This window comes from Parambassis ranga, chromosome 9 (assembly GCF_900634625.1).
Source record: "Parambassis ranga chromosome 9, fParRan2.1, whole genome shotgun sequence".
Taxonomy (NCBI): domain Eukaryota; kingdom Metazoa; phylum Chordata; class Actinopteri; family Ambassidae; genus Parambassis; species Parambassis ranga.
The window spans coordinates 11,193,480-11,209,359 of record NC_041030.1 but is presented as its reverse complement, the minus strand read 5'-3'; the positions used below and the strand labels follow the sequence as shown (position 1 = coordinate 11,209,359).

Here is a 15,880-nt window from a genome sequence, read left to right as displayed (position 1 = left end):
TATGCAAAAAAAGAGTGATTTATATTGTTTAAATATGAAGTTGTAGATTTTGAATACTGTTGAGTTCTCTTCCAATACAAATTAGGAAACACTCAACCTACTTTCATTGGTTTCATGAGGTGGTGTGAATTGGAAGTTAAAATATTTTGATCAAATTTTTAGCTACCACTAAACATGCATACATTAAAATAAGAAATCCTTTACACTGTAAATGGGGTTTTTTTTGTACCAAAAATGTTCAGACCAGTCGATGTTTTCTCAATATATGTGTTACATCATGGGAAAAGTTAAGAGTTCTTTGTTCCTTTCAAATGATTTATTAGTTCCCTTATAAATCTGAGGATATGGCCTCATAGCCATATAAAACCAAGCGACCTGTTTTAAGGCACTCCAAGTAAGGCTTGAAGTATTTCATATTCAGAAAGCCCATTGCTACTGTTTATTAGTCCACCATCATCTGCAAATGAAGGGGGAGAATGGTTTTGATTCCCCGTGAATGCTCTGTAAAGATGTGCGATTGAGGGAAGGAAACACGTTCAAGCACCTTTGATTGTCTGTGTCTGCTAATGTCACATCCTTCCCCCATGAGCTGTGTGCCTCTGTAAGTGTGTTTCCTGCCTTTCTATCCCCCTAAGACCACAGGGCAGAGCTGTTGGATTGAAGAATAAGAGGGGAAACAGTGCTGACAGGATTACATTAGTATAGAAATCAATTAAATTAGAAGTTGACGTATGTAAGTTTTAAGTTGGGAAATTGGTTGAACCTGGGTTGATGAGCTCATCTCGTGGCGCTTGTGCTGCTACTTATAACACCATACTTTATCCCATAATGTCAATCATGCTTACGAGTGCCTGGCACAGTGAATAAAACTTGTGCCAACCACAGGCTATTGGCTTGCTTTTCTCCTCATCAATAGACAGGTGTCTCAGTTCTAAGGCACATGCAGATTGAAAATAGAATACATGTGAAACCATCTCTGTCTCGCTAATGATCCAACTAAACCATGATCTAATAGAGAGAGACAGGTGAAGACATATCCTCCAACACACGCAGACACACACACACACAGACACAGCAGCCTCTCAAATTCAAGTTTAGCTAGAAATGCTCACTGGGAAAAAAAAAGAGGAATGAACACATTATAAGATGATCCACCACTATCACTCTAATCCCCAGATGTACATGTGGCTAATCTCTTTAGCTGCTAACATGTTAAATTAGCCCTAATATCTGCTGAGATTCAGAGCTATAGAGGCCCACCTACGTGTGGGCTACCGCCCAGGTTTAGGTCACTCTTCTCCCCTAGCGCTCAAAAAAAAGAAGATACAGACATTGGAGTGGAGGGGGGTGGGGGCGGTGGGGGTTGAGGGAAGTAGCAGTGATAGCCATTCGTCACCCTGCCTATCTCGCTCTGACAGATGGGGAGTGCAGCGTGCCACATAGAGGAGTCACTGCCTGTAATGACATTAGAGGCACAATGAGACCTGATACACATTTTTCTGTTCCCATCCTGCCTGGCCATCGACTCGCTCCTTTGCTTGATCCTTCCCCTCCTCTCATTTCTGCTGCTATATCTCCATCCACCCTTACAAGAGATAAAGTGCTGTGCACCACTGTTTCCAAATCAAAAGCACGCACACACACACACGCACATGAATGCACTGAAAAACACATACACGTTTATACAAGCAAACAGGCACAGAGCTAGAGCGAAAAACACAAAGAAACCTCCAAAAATCTACAAATCTGAAAAAAATGTTCCTGAGCAAAAAAAAGAAAAAAAGGAAAAAAAAATCTACGTGACAGAAATGCTTTAAAAAAATGGAGCACTGTGAGTGTGTACTGACGTTCAGATTGTATTTGGAAAACTATATTAAAGCACTTTTTTTCGTCCTCCTCTTCAAGGAAATGGGAGTTTATTTAAAAAGAGTGAACGTTTATTTAACGTACCATACACCTCCTAAAAGGTTTACTTACTGCAGCGTAATATGTTATTTCAAATCCTCACAACCACATTTCCTAGGAGGATACAGCACACTAGCATTATATATGTGAGGATACTGGGATTTGTATATATATGTCAGGAAGCTGCCCTATGTATATAGGTCTATCTGCATTATAATGGCAATATATATATATATGTATCTGTGCTGCCGAGGTGGAGTTTCTTAGAAAAAATATCGCCAATCCTGTCATGATAAATCACCCTCCCCAATTTGCTATAACATGTAGAATTAGGATTTGATAATATCAGCATCAGCAGAATCCCCTGCACAGTACATTCACAGGAGTGCTGCTTTCATTCTTAACGTCTTTGCCCCACAATTCTCTGAATGGCGAAATAATCGAAGCGATGATCGTGCGCAACTTTTTTTTCTTGGAAACAAAAGTTCATGTGCGTTTCTCCTTATTTTGTTGTCACTGCCCTTCTTCTCCTTCACAAACAAAACTGTAGATGTCTTTCAAGCTGATAAATGAGTCCTGAACATGAGTCAAACTAAAGTTCCGCTTTTTGTCTTTTTTTGGTTGTCCCCTTTGATTCAAGGGAGTCGTCTTCGGTCTATGTCCTCAATAACAAAGCCACATTAACAAGCACCCTACAGACGTCTATTAGAATGTGAAAAAGCGCCATGTGCTGTATATTAGTTTTTAGTGACTAAACACTTGGGAGAGAGGCGACCTAGAATCAAGCCTTGTGGTGCACTGAGTGTATATGTTCTCATTGTCCTCTCAGCTACACTTCTGAGACACAGAGAGAAAATGCTCATTAGATCTATGTGCTGAATCGCTGCTCCCTCTCCATCTCTCCCATCCTCCCCCAACCTTCATCTCTCTCTCTCTGTCTCTCCCTCTCTCTCTCTCTCTCTCTCTCTCTCTCCATCCGTCTGCTTAACAGATGGGAGGGTCGTGGGTACAGCTCTTCCCCTCCCCCTGGAGAGGCCTGGTGCCTGTTCAAAAGATTTCTCTTTATGCTTCACTCCATTTCCCTCTCTTCACTCCATTTCTGTTTTCTTCTCACCCACTCGTTCTTCTCTTTCATTGTCACCTGTCCAACTCAAAGCTCGAAGATATAAAACAAGCAGAGGAGCAACCGTTGTCCTTCTGTCTGGTTGATGCCAGCGTGATCTCTGACCTTAGCAAGTGGCTGCTCGCCCTCCCTCCAGTCACCAGGCTAGTGTGAATGCAGGCATACCATTAGAGTGGTAGAGCACAGCGAATATAAAGGTTGTTTTTTTGTGCATTCTTTATTATACATTATCTCTTTACCCCTTTCCCTACTTCTGGATTAGTAAATTGGCTTAAAGTGCACAAGCCTGTTAGTTCTTTCCCTGTCTGTCACTGTGTGTCATCTTTTTCCTCTTATGACTGTCTCACCTCTTTTGCCCTCTCAAGGTCAGGTGTCAGTGTCAGTGTCCTGCAAAACATTCCTGCTGAGGATGACTGTGGTGCGTCGTTTGACCGTGTTCACTAAGCAGTGCCGTCTTCCCTGTGTTTCTCGCCATTTCTCTGTCTTGGCGTCATGAGGCTAAATTGGATTTAGTGATTCAGTGGTAATCTGTTAAGTTAACTGATGCTCTATCCACCACAAGGGAAGGAGAGGGAATGGAGCCCAATGAGGAGGTGGGCACTCAGTTCTTATCCAGGAGCCTGGCACTCATATGGGACGGGGGCGGGTGTGAGGAAAAGTGGGGGGTAGTGGCGGGAGGGCGGGGGGGTGGGAAGAGAGGGGATGGAGGAAAGGCAACTTGTGTGTAGGAGGAGGTAGAGGAAACAGGAATGAAAAGGGATGGGGAAGGGAGGGGGGGTGGCTGAGGTGGGGAGGCACCGACACGGGGCTAAGCGGCAGCAGAACCTTACCTCAGGGAGTGTTGGCTGATGCTGGGAGCCAAAAGCAGGGATTAAATGTTCAGGACACAGGCTTAATCTTAGTGTTAATGTTACGTAAGGCCTAAGGTGTTGCCCCAGCGGGTGTTGACATTGAGAGGTTCAGCTCTGCTCAGTGGGCTGTGGGAGGAACAAGGCGGAGGTGGAGGCCAGGAGGCAGGGATCATGGAGGTAACGCCTCCTTGTTTGGAGCGATGCCCGGGCTGGGTAGTGTTGAGTACAAAGACTGGGAGGGGATGATGCTGTCAGCCTGTGATTGAGGTACGCCGGCTTGATTGATATCCTTGTCTGGCTGTCTTGTGCCAAGCGCCTTAGTGTTGGCTTGTAATCCTAGTTTGTCTGACAACATCCTCTTTTGTTTTCTTCCAGAGGGCAGCTCTTTGTTTTTCTGTCTGTGGATGGGTGTGTTTGCGCAGAGCAATGCTAAAATGTTTTGGATAGCCTCTTCAGAGAGCTGCCACAGAGTTATTTTAGATCTTGTTATTATTATGATGGTGCAGTTTGGCTGTTGTCCTAACTGCCAAATGATGCATTTATGTCCCTATCTCAATTCTTCCATAAGTGGGTGTATTCCAAACCATCATCTCAGGAAGTTTCTTGTCATGCATTTCATCATTGTTTAGACTGCATTGTCTCACTTTGTTTGCACTTTTTGTGTGATGAAAACTCTTGGCAGACAATCTCAAAAAATGTGATGTTAGTTCTTAAATAGGATTTACATTTACTGGATCTATATTTTGCATAATGGACTCTGAAGGCCCACATTATTGTATTGTCTTATTGTATTGACTGAGCTGAACGCTTCTCTAAATGTTGAAAACATGCGTGCATTTTCTGTTGCACATAGGAAGACCTATGGTCGTCTGCTGCTGCCACAAGCCTGGGTTTGTCACTGAGAGCCACAGTGACAAACCCAGGAAGATGTCTTTATTATGAGCCTTTATTATCAGTGTTCTCCTCTCTCACAAAAAGGTCAAGCGAATATGTGCTGAGCTCAACTTCAAATCTTTCTTGTGCTTCCTCATGCATGTTACTCAATAAACACATGGATTCAGGTTAGGTGAGGGTGGTGGTGGGGAGGGGGGGGCAGTGCATTACAATGTGCAGGTATGTGTGCGGTAGTGTGCAAAGGAGAGAATATGAAAGAGTGAGGAAAAGAGCAAGGGGTGTTTGAGAAAAGAGAGAGAGAGAGAGAGTGATAGAGAGAGAGACTGAGACTGACATGTCTTTTGGTGAAGCGGTGTCGTCTTCCACATCAATGTCTGATGCTTGTGCTGCCAGGTGCCGGAAATCTGGTTCAGAAAGGAGAGAAGAGAGAAGAAGGGGAAAGTAGAGAAAAAAAGGCAGGGTAGATGGAGGATTTTTTTTTTTTATGTGACGGCGCTGACAGCTCCCCTGCATTGCACTGAGCTTAAATAATGGGATGCTCATTTGCATAACGAGGGACGTTATCACCTCTACTGTCAAAAGAAAACACAACAACAGTTCTTCTGCTCCTCCCTGAGATAGATTGGGTTGGCCTACTTTAGCACTCTGGAGAGATGCACTGGAGCTCTGGCTTAGCCAAGCTCACACAAGAGCATGCACACATGTATACACACACACACATGCGTGCACACACGGACACACAGTCACTCACTCATGCAAACTTTTTGGAGCGCAGCTTTCTTTTTGCAGTCCAGCACATCAGCTGCTTGACTCCACCAATGATACACAGGTACACACACTCAACTGTGCAACACAAACAAGTGCTGGATAAAGATCATGGTTTGGAATTTTGCTTGATTTCTATCTCTCACCCTTTTAAGATCGCATCATGGCTCTTATTCTTTTGGCTTTGTTTTTCCAGAACATGGGAAGACTGAGCTTAATTTTACATCTGTATTCCATCCTGCAGCTCACATCTGCCATTTTGGAGATGAGCTGCAGATTAGAAAAAAAAAAAGTTGCGTCTGGCACTTCCACTGTCAATACAGTGCAGTTTCATGGGAAGAAACAAAATGTATTTCTCAGTCTGGAGGTAATGTTACAGTGTTGGTGATTAGAGCGTTTAAGTTAGCGGCACTTCCAAAACACTGTCAAACTCTCTGTGAACGAGGCGAGATCCTGACAGCGCTGTCTCCTCTCATAGTCGGTGCCTGGGAAAAAAAAAATGCAAAAACTGATTTGCATGATATCGACAGTGAAAAACACAGCGGTTCTCACAACATTGTTGACAGATTCTTTGTCTTTCTTCACCCTCCCTTGTGGCTGCCATGATGCCACTTTTATTATTTTTTTCTCTCAGTATTTTGCCATATTTCATTTCATTTAATGCTGATTCTCTGCCACCCCTCCCTTTTCTGTCTTGCAGGTACAGATGCTGGAATCTTTGAGTTGATTGGAACAAATAGAAAGCAGAAAAAGACAGATAAAGGAAGAGCCGAAGAGTGAAGAGAAAGAGGAGAGAAGAAGAAGAAGAAAGAGGAGAGAAGAAAGCTTAAAGTTCTTTAGAAAGAGGAGAGAAAGAAAGAGACGGGGACGATGGGGAGGAAAAAGATTCAGATCACGCGGATTATGGATGAACGCAACAGACAGGTAAGTCCCTGGGGGATGGGAGGATGGATGAGTATGAGGATGGGGGAGAGAAGGGGTGGAGGAGGGAGGAAGGAGAAACACCCTACACCCCACATAGCCCTCAACAATGAAGGTCTTCTGGGAGTCTGGGCAATATGTGAACTGGGGGGGGGCAGATGCAGGGAAGGCAGTTATTACTTTGGGTGGAGGAGTTCCATTGGTTTATGATGCTGTGTTGGTTCCTCCGGTGAGGTCACTATGAAGATATTTCCTAAAATGGATTTACATGAAAACATTTGTTATTAAAAAAATAAACAAACAAAACAAAAAAAAAACCCTCCACCAGCCCACACACAACTGAAGCACCCTTCACACAGCCAGGCCCTCACACCATGCCACCCAGTTTAGCTCTCTGCCAGTGGAATATTACCGGGCAGAGGGTGGTAGCACGGGAGAGGCAGGGCGGGAGAAAATATAAACAAACATCCAAACAGAGATGGGATGGTCTAAGGTGACACACTGAGAAACAAACAGTGAAACAGTCATTTTCTTTAGGCTGAATCAGAAACTGTTGACCTGCTGTAGCTTTCCTCTGTTTAACTCTAAAGAAATCTAACAACAAATCTAACAACAATGAACTCTTTGCAAGACACTTCTATAACAACAGCTGGCATTACTTGAGTGAGAGATAATAAATTGTGAACAGCCTGATTCAAGCAGACACTACCGTCTGTGGCAGGAAATAGATAGAGACAGGGCTCCCTCACTGCCCTTGAGGCCTACAATCGATCACTTCCTGTGGCACAGCTGACCACTGACACTTTGTCAGCTTCCTGGCAGCCCAATTGGATCCATACGCTGCTAACGTGGCCCCTGGATCACAGGTCAAACGCATACACCGGCACACACAGTCTTGAACACAGAGTCGTTTCATTGCTTCGGAGACATCTTTATCGTCTGACATCCACAATAATGCTCCACAACTGTTTCACAGCGCACTTCATCAAACAGGCATTTGTGGCCAGAGTGAGGGGACATAAAAACCCTAAAAGACTGGAGGAGTAACTTGAGCACATTTTGACCCCTGTCATTTCTGCTCTCAAGAGAGATTACAAGTAACAAGAAGTTACAGAGAAGGAAGCAAATGATATAGTAAAGAAAGGAGAAAGTAACTAAATATGGAGGATGTGTGACACAAGTGACATTCAAACTCATGTATTTGTTATTGAAAGAGACAAAGAGACAGATCAAGAGCAAGGAGGAGGTCACAGAGTTTTAGATGAGGACTAAAACTATCGTGTTGCAGCAGTACCCACACTTCCCCCTTACTGTTATCTCAGCCCTTCTCTCTCATCCCACCTTAGACTGGGCCGGCAAGTAGCACCAGGCTCTCCGACTCCTGAGGATAAGGAGGGAAAGAGGGAGACAGGAAGGACACCTGAGGGGAATCGATGCCTGAGATATCCGGGCTTTACTTACAGGGAGATGAGGAGGCATGAGAGAAGACAGGAGAGCGAGAGAAAAAAAAGAGAGAGAAAGGGTTTACAGAAAGGAAAATCAATATATCACTGGGTTTTAGATGTTTTAATCTCTAAAAATGATTATTTATTTAGTTATTTAGTGTTTTAGAGAAGTAACAATTGCCACTGACATGATATCATCATGTCATGTGGAAAGCACCACATGCGCTGTGGAGCAAATGGTATTCAGTGTCATTCAACCTGCAGCCGAAATAAATGACATCATCATAGTTTGAGTGGGCGGAGATCACATGACAGAGACAGACACAGAAACTTAAATTTTCTTCTTTAAAGAAAAGAAAAAAAAACAGAAGCTTTGGCTTTGCATATTTTCACTTCCTTTTTGAGGAAGACAAACAAACACCAGAGGACTTTGGATAATGTTTTCTTTTTCAACCTTACATTCTTTACATACTTTTGCTCTTTTATGTCTTAAAATGTCCACTGCATCTTAGCAGATTTCTAATGTTTCTATATTTTCCATAATCCTAAAATGATTGTAAAATTGTTTTTAGATTATTTAAATATGGAATAATTTGTACTGTTATAATTGAAACAACAAAACAACCCTTTTTCAATCAGCTACATTTCCCTGATGGGAACACACTTCATAATGCAGCCCTCTTTGGAGTGGCGCCACTCTGTGTAGCTGTCAGCGCTACCTTGCCACCTACAGGGCTACACTGCCTCCCTGCCCCTGCCCTCCTCGCAGCAGTAGCATCACATTGGGCACAGGGCCTGGCTCTCTCTGGGCGGCCACTTTGGGCTGCCACCCCCAGGCCCCGAAACACTTCCCCAGAGCGGTGGCAGAAGGGCCAGGCCTCCCTGGCGTTGACTGGCTGCCCGGAGCTCCGGACAGTGGGCAGCAGTGTGTGAGCCCTGGCTCCAAGCCGCCCGACCACTCAGACCCTCTCCCAGCCTCGGGCACATGAAAGAGCCCCCTGTGCCATAAACTCATGGGCTGTACACAGAGAGCAGACTCTCTTGATCCAGCTCACACACAGATAGGCAGGCACACACACTTACACTACAAGATGCATGCACAGGTGTGTGTTTGTGTGTGTACAAAATGCTGGCAGAGACTTGAGACATAGCACATTATACCCTTGTAGATGGTGCATTTATAATCTTTGTTCATGCAAGCATAGACAAATGCATGCTTGTATTCATGTGTACACATCTAAAACACATCTATCTCTCCGGAGTCTGTCTTGGGGATCGACTAATTTACTGCAATTGGCTCTAATTAGTGTTACCTCTCCAGCCAGTATGTGCTCGGTGGGCTTAATTTAGGATGACTTGTTTGTGTGGACCGTTTTGTGTGTGTGTTTGTGAGAGAGAATCTTTGTGTGGGTTCCAAGGGGGAAGGGACCCAGGGTCAAAGGTTAAACATGGATCAGGTCATCAGTGACAGGAAGTAAAACAACACGATCTCCCAACTCCCACAAACAACAGTCGCTCCAGCAGGCAGGAAAAAAAAAAGTTAAAAAAAAAGGATAAGAAGAATACATGTTATTTTTTACGTCCCCGCATATGCTGCCTCTCTACCCTCGCCACGATAACTGCAGCACTGCAGCTGAAATAAGGGGTCTTTTTGTTTCTACGACAAAGCATTCTTTCCTCCAATCAACAGCACTGGGGTGAGAAAATGTGTGAGTGAAATTAACAGCAGGAAAATAATGAGGCCCACAGGGTAGCTCCTCACCCCTGCACCCCTCCTCTAATTCCCTGTTTCCCACCTTCCACCATCTCCTTTTACCACAGCGAGTGGCACTCTTCTCTGTCATATGTTCAGCGCTGCGAGACCTCACCTGAAAAGGACTCACTAAGCTCTCACCTTCTCTCGGCTGTTTTTTTTTTTTTTATTCTTTTGTTTTTTTTTCATTTCTCGACTTTTTTTGCATTTCGTTTCTCGTTTGCATGTTCTTCACATGGTTCATTGTGCTCTCTCACTTCACTCTAATTGTTTCCTCCTTACTATAAAGTCTTAATGGTGTGTCTAGCCTTCACACTTTTCTTTCCTTTGTTCACTATAAGACTCGTTTTGTCAGGGTTTTAATCTTTAAAGCTGTAGTCTGTTTATTATTTTTTTAATCCTGTGAAATAAAATTTTTTATGAACATATTCCGATTTTTTTACATTTATGTGTAAAAATACAATTATAAAAATAAGCCTGTTGCTCATACAGATGCTATTTTTTCCCTTTAACAACAAAACAGTAAAAATACTCAGTGGTACCTGCTCATAATCTGCAGGTCATTTACATCTTCCTTTAGATTTCTCGTTTCTTAATAAAAATTGGGATTTATAGTTTTTTTCTGCATAAATCATCTTCTGTAAAAATCAGTTTAGAAGAAAAAAGTTTTTGTTTTAGTTAAAAAAGTGAAAACGATGTGTCTTATGTATACAGCAAGATCCAGAGCGCCACACCAAAAAAGTATCCACCTCAAATGAATGAAACAACAAAGTTATTTTTGTCATTCTGACCACTAAATTGGGCCTTGCAATGTAACATCTACTTTTTTTAGCCAGTGGGTATATCCTTTTCCAGTTGCGGTTTTGCTGCATAAACAGGAACATACAGAGGAGCATAGCTGTTTCAGTGCCATACTGAAATGTTATTAGTAGCTCTGGTCAGTCAGAAGAACAATCTGAACTGACTGTGCTTTTTAAGACATCTATAACTAAAATTGGCATAATTAAGACACTGCTCTATTAGTTTTATGGGTTAGCTTTTAGCTAAAGTGGACACTTTTAATTCAAACACTGAATAAGGAAATGTTTGGAGGCTGCTGCCTCCTGTACTGTACAATGAAAGTGCCCTGGAAAAGGATGATAAGTAGGGTTTTGAGAGAGAAGAGCATAGCATATATTAGAGGTGGGACAAAGCCTCTTTTGTCATAATGCCTTTCTTAACAGCTTCTTTGGCTGTGAGGCAGAGTTCAGGCCAAGGTCTTGGGCTCCTCTTATTCCTTTTGCGTAAGCCCATGTCTTCCTGCTTGGCTCCTGACAATGGGATAAGTGTTTGTCTCAAGACAAATTGTGCTTCTCCATAGGTGACTGACATCTATGAGTGTGAGTGTGAATGTGTGTGTGTGTGTGTGTGTGTGTGTGTCCACACGGCCATGTTTGGTTTGCTAACCAGCATTTTTTTTTGGTGCCTGTCTCTCCACTCCTCCTCTTCCTTCAACTCCTCCTCCCCCCAGGGAAGAAGGCAGGAGGTGGGAAGCAGAAGCGAAGCCATTGTGAAGGGGAAGCCACTGGCCTCTTCCTGTTATGAGAGGAAATGCATACAAATGTGCTTCCTGTGCGTCCGCCCCCTCTTTTTTTTTTCCCTCCTCTTCCCTCCCGTCTTTCTCTCACCCATGTGGCAGCGACTCAGCTTCTGTCCCTCCTTTCTGTGTGTCTCTCTGTTTGTCCTGGGTGTATTTTTTCCCCTTGTTTGCCAGAAGAAATGTGACAGGTCAATTATGGAGAGCAGAATGTATTTATTTTTTCATCTTTTAGTCATAGCACACATGCAGTTAAATAAATATAAACATAGAAAGAAGAAAGAAAACTAAAAGTGCTGAATAAAAGATTTGAGGGAGAGACTGAAAGGGGAGGTGAAGGTACCTTGGTTAAGTGTTTACAGGGGCGTGTGTCTCCTGGGATGAGGTTATGTGGAGGAGGATAGGGGTGAGCGAATAACACGTGGGTTGCTGTGAGTTTATATTGTTCATTGACCATGCTTGTGCTTAGATGACTGTAAATTTCAATTAGATGAGGTTATAAAAGTTCTCAAACTTTGAAGGAAAATTGCGCACTGTTTCATAATTGAGTAATTTTTGAGAAGGTTAAGCTGCTGCTGTTCTGAAATGTCAGTTAAGAGGTTCAAGCACAACCATTCACAGAAAATATTTGTATTTGTATTTGTAATATATATTTTTTTATTGTAAATAGAAGACCAGAATTATTAAACATTGTTGAGATTGCTGAGAGAAATCTTGATAAGCATCTATTAGTTCAGCTGATGGCCAAAATATGATACTTTGTGTGTGTTTGTGTGTGTGTGTGTTTTCTTTGCATGTGCGAAATTAAGTTTCACACCCTGGTTACCAATATACTGTGAGAAGACACAGTTGGGTTCACACTCACACACACACGTTGGTCCTTTTTACCAGTACACACAGTGCTGTAATGTCATGATCTCTGCTATTAACATAGTGGTGTGTCTAACAGCACCCACTGACCAACGAAACAAAGATTACACCCACACTGACATATGGGGGGTTTACCTTTTTAATTTTTCTTGCAGGGCCCATTCAAGAAAGAACATGTATATTTTTCACTTTAGTCAGAAGGGAATTAAAAATAACATTTAGTAAGTACCACAAATTTCAGTACAGTGGTATTAAATCGCAAATGTTTAGAAATGATAGCACATGGTTAAGTAAAATTTAGATCCTCAAAAACACTTCTGTGTGTAAAAAAAAAGGCTTTTTTGAGTTTGCACGGAAGAGGCCAGTGGTGACATAATCAACTGGGATGTGAGGCCATAAAATAACAAGAGTTACCTCAAAAACAGCTGAGCAAAAAAACTGTAAAGGCGAGCTACAGTACAAATTATCACATCCCCATCATGTTTCTACCGTTCTACCATTATTTACCATCATGGCCGCTTTCATGTACAGGCTAACTGTCTTTTAAAATGTGTGTGTGTACTTGTCAAGCATGCACCCGTGGTATAAATCCCTGCGTATTTATGGATGTACACAGCGAGTGTATTTGTACCATGGAGGTAGCAGGTTGTACGTGTCAGGTTGAGATATGGGGGTGTGGTGTGATATTTATGTAGGTGTTATTGTTTGGTCAGTTAAGGCTTTTCATAATCACACTCATTCTCTTCCTGTGGTGTTGTTAAAGTCAGTCTATGTGTGAACTATAATATGTGGCAAATGCATGTGCACGATTTCTCATTTAAAGTGTGAGGCTTAAAGCTTATTATTAAGACTTTGATTGGACTCAACTCTACTTTTTTAACATAGAAGAAGTGGAGAATGAATGTCTTGCAAATAATTTGTTACTGTTAATGCATCATTATGCTGATGATGCCTATGTGTGGTCCACTAATATGCAAATGAACGGATCTCCTAGTATATAGCATTTACCCTTGACATCTGAGACTCACACCCAGTCCGCTGTTTGTGCCACGTGCCACTTTTTGAAACATTAATGACCCCAGCAGAGTGAGTCCCTGACTGAGTGGGTGATAACAGAGCTGGGCATGCAGCAAGCTCTGTCCCGCATGTGCCCTCAGTGCCCCTTGCATCAAAACACCACTGGAAGACAACACTCTACATGTCCTGTTCCCGAATAGTCTGCCCTGACCTTATGTTCTACAGGCCTCGTCTTATTGTATTGCATGTAGCCCCACTGCTGTTAGGCAGGCAGAGCCCCTTTAGGCAGCTCACGTTTCAGTTTTGGACGATACATCTGAGAGTGAGTTGAATATTACAATTAATCTTATTGTCACAAGATGCCTTTTGATCTCACACTCTACGAATGAAGCCTGTTTTTTCACATTTCGGCTTGACTGTGTAAATGTCAGCATGGTATTTAGAGCCCAGGGGAGCGTTTTCTCCTTATGTCGTCCGTGAATCAGATGAGTGTGTGTGCTGAGGAGGTACAGAACCTGACTTTGCACACACACACCACCGTGTGAGAAGTTAGAACACTGTCCAAGTCTCCGGTTTCAGCCTCTGTTGTCTGATTGATAGGATCGGCGTGACGCGGTGACATCACTGGAAATTTTTCAGTGGGAGGAGCAGGAGTGGTGGTGGTGGTGGTGATGGGGAGGGGGTCAGGATATGGCAGTTCATGCAAGGTTTCACCCACTCTCAGAAGAGAGTGATACAGAAAGAAAGACAGGATGGAGGTGAGGAATAGTTTGATATTCAGTTTCCCTGGTGCATCCTGGGAGATATGATTTCAGGAAATTCAAAACTATCTATCAATATCTATTCAGCTCTCTCCCCTCTTGCAGTTGTAAAGAGAAAATCTGAAGGGCAATGTGTAATAGATAAATGGCGAAAATCTATTCATGGATTACTCAGATCTACCACACACAGAGAGATCTCTTCTTTGATGGCTTTCTCGTGCTCATTGCTATCGTCTTTATCATATTCAGAGCATGTATTCATCCTGCTTTTCATACTGTATTTTTTTCTGGCCCACTTAAATGTCAGAAGAGAATAGGCAAACATGCAGTTAATCAACAAACTGAGATCATTAGCTACCAGCTGGGCACAGTTCTGGCACTGTTACTTGTGTAAAAAGCTCTGTCAATACAGATCTCTAATGTAAATAATACACAGTCGCAGAAGAAAGAAAAAGAAATTTTAAGAAAACTTTGCAGTCTTGTTTAGAGAGCGAAGCTGGCAGCGGCACATTTTTTTCCCCATACAGGCAAAGAGCTTGCACACATGGCTTAGAAAAGAAAGCAGGTGCAGCTCACTGGAATTAACTCACTTTCACTGCTCTAGTTTTGAGCCAAACAATAGAGGAATAGAGGCTGTTCTATTTTGACATTGTGGGCACTTGTAAGCCTCTATTACTAAAGGTACTGGTCTTGGGCCTCACACACATATGCATACACACACAAACAAAAAGGGAGAGAGAGAAAAAGACCCCATTAAAGAGACAATTGTTGTGGTTTAAGCTGAGTGCATTTTATCAGTATTTAAGCATCACAAACAGCTCAAGGAACCCATCCGTTATTTATATCAATAGCTTGTTATTCACTTTGAGAGCTGGTAAATTGGGCAAAACAACCACTGAACAATATGCGCTACCATCACTGTGTGCGTTTGTTTTTTTGTTTTTTTGCAGGAGTGAGACAGTGACTTTACATATGTTCCATGATGAGTCTCTCTTGTGTTTTATTGTACATGCAATAACTGATCTTCTTTACCGTTATCTGACTGAGACAGAGTATTTTCAGTTCCCTAAATGCTAGCCCAGCTTCTTTTTTTCCCTTTTTTCCTGGTATGGTGGATAGACTGTTACAGTCAGGGGGGTGATTGAACCTTAAGCAGAACTCACTTTCCTTTAATTCGATTTCCATGAGCAATAATAAATTTAAAGAGGAAAAGTTATGATGTCACATTCCTGTTAATCCCTTACTAATCTAGAATGAGTCCAAAGGGTTTGGGGGTGGCGATTTTTTATTTTTTTTTTGCTGATTTGTGTTTCCCACATATTAGTCTATAGTTAAAAGTTTTGAGTGAGTTATTAAGTGTTTAACTTTGGATCTCTTCCTGTAAAGATTTGTTCTAATCCCAGCTTTTATTTATCCTTTTTTCTTTCATCCAGGTGACATTTACAAAGCGAAAGTTTGGCCTGATGAAGAAGGCGTATGAGCTGAGTGTGCTGTGTGACTGTGAGATTGCCCTCATCATCTTCAACAGCACCAACAAGCTGTTCCAGTACGCCAGCACAGACATGGACAAGGTCCTGCTTAAATACACTGAGTACAATGAGCCCCACGAGAGCAGGACCAACTCTGATATCGTGGAGGTAAGTTACAAGAGAACACAGATGCACAGTTAGCACACACGACACATGCACACCCAGGCACGCACGCTCATGCAAACGCACAAGCAGACAGATGGTTACAGCATTTGTGACTCATTCAGCAACCCTTACTTCTCTTTTTTTTGTCTTCACACCTAACATAGTGTAAGAAATAATTGCTCCCATAGTTTGTCAGTTGTCCCCAATGGGACCAATATCAATCAGTGTAAAATAAATAAATAAAACAAAACAAAACAAAAAAAAAAGTTATATTTTTAGATGCACAATGTGTCACTGATTTTTAGAAAATCTGTTTATTTAAATTGCCTCCATGTGTTGTTTGTACACCTGCAACATAGAAGAGG

The 15,880-nt window shown here is 42.4% G+C and overlaps 1 protein-coding gene across 12 annotated transcripts in view; it reads left to right on the top strand.

The window, feature by feature from the left end:
• Window positions 1–15,880, top strand: part of mef2cb (myocyte enhancer factor 2cb) — a 65,071-nt gene that overhangs the window by 22,874 nt on the left and 26,317 nt on the right. For all 12 annotated transcript variants that reach the window (XM_028415072.1, XM_028415069.1, XM_028415068.1 and 9 more), the window contains 2 exons: window positions 6,239–6,462; window positions 15,315–15,518. In XM_028415072.1, coding sequence (XP_028270873.1) covers window positions 6,409–6,462; window positions 15,315–15,518 — 258 coding nt within the window. In that variant the 5' untranslated portion in view covers window positions 6,239–6,408. The remainder of the gene's footprint in view (window positions 1–6,238; window positions 6,463–15,314; window positions 15,519–15,880) is intronic.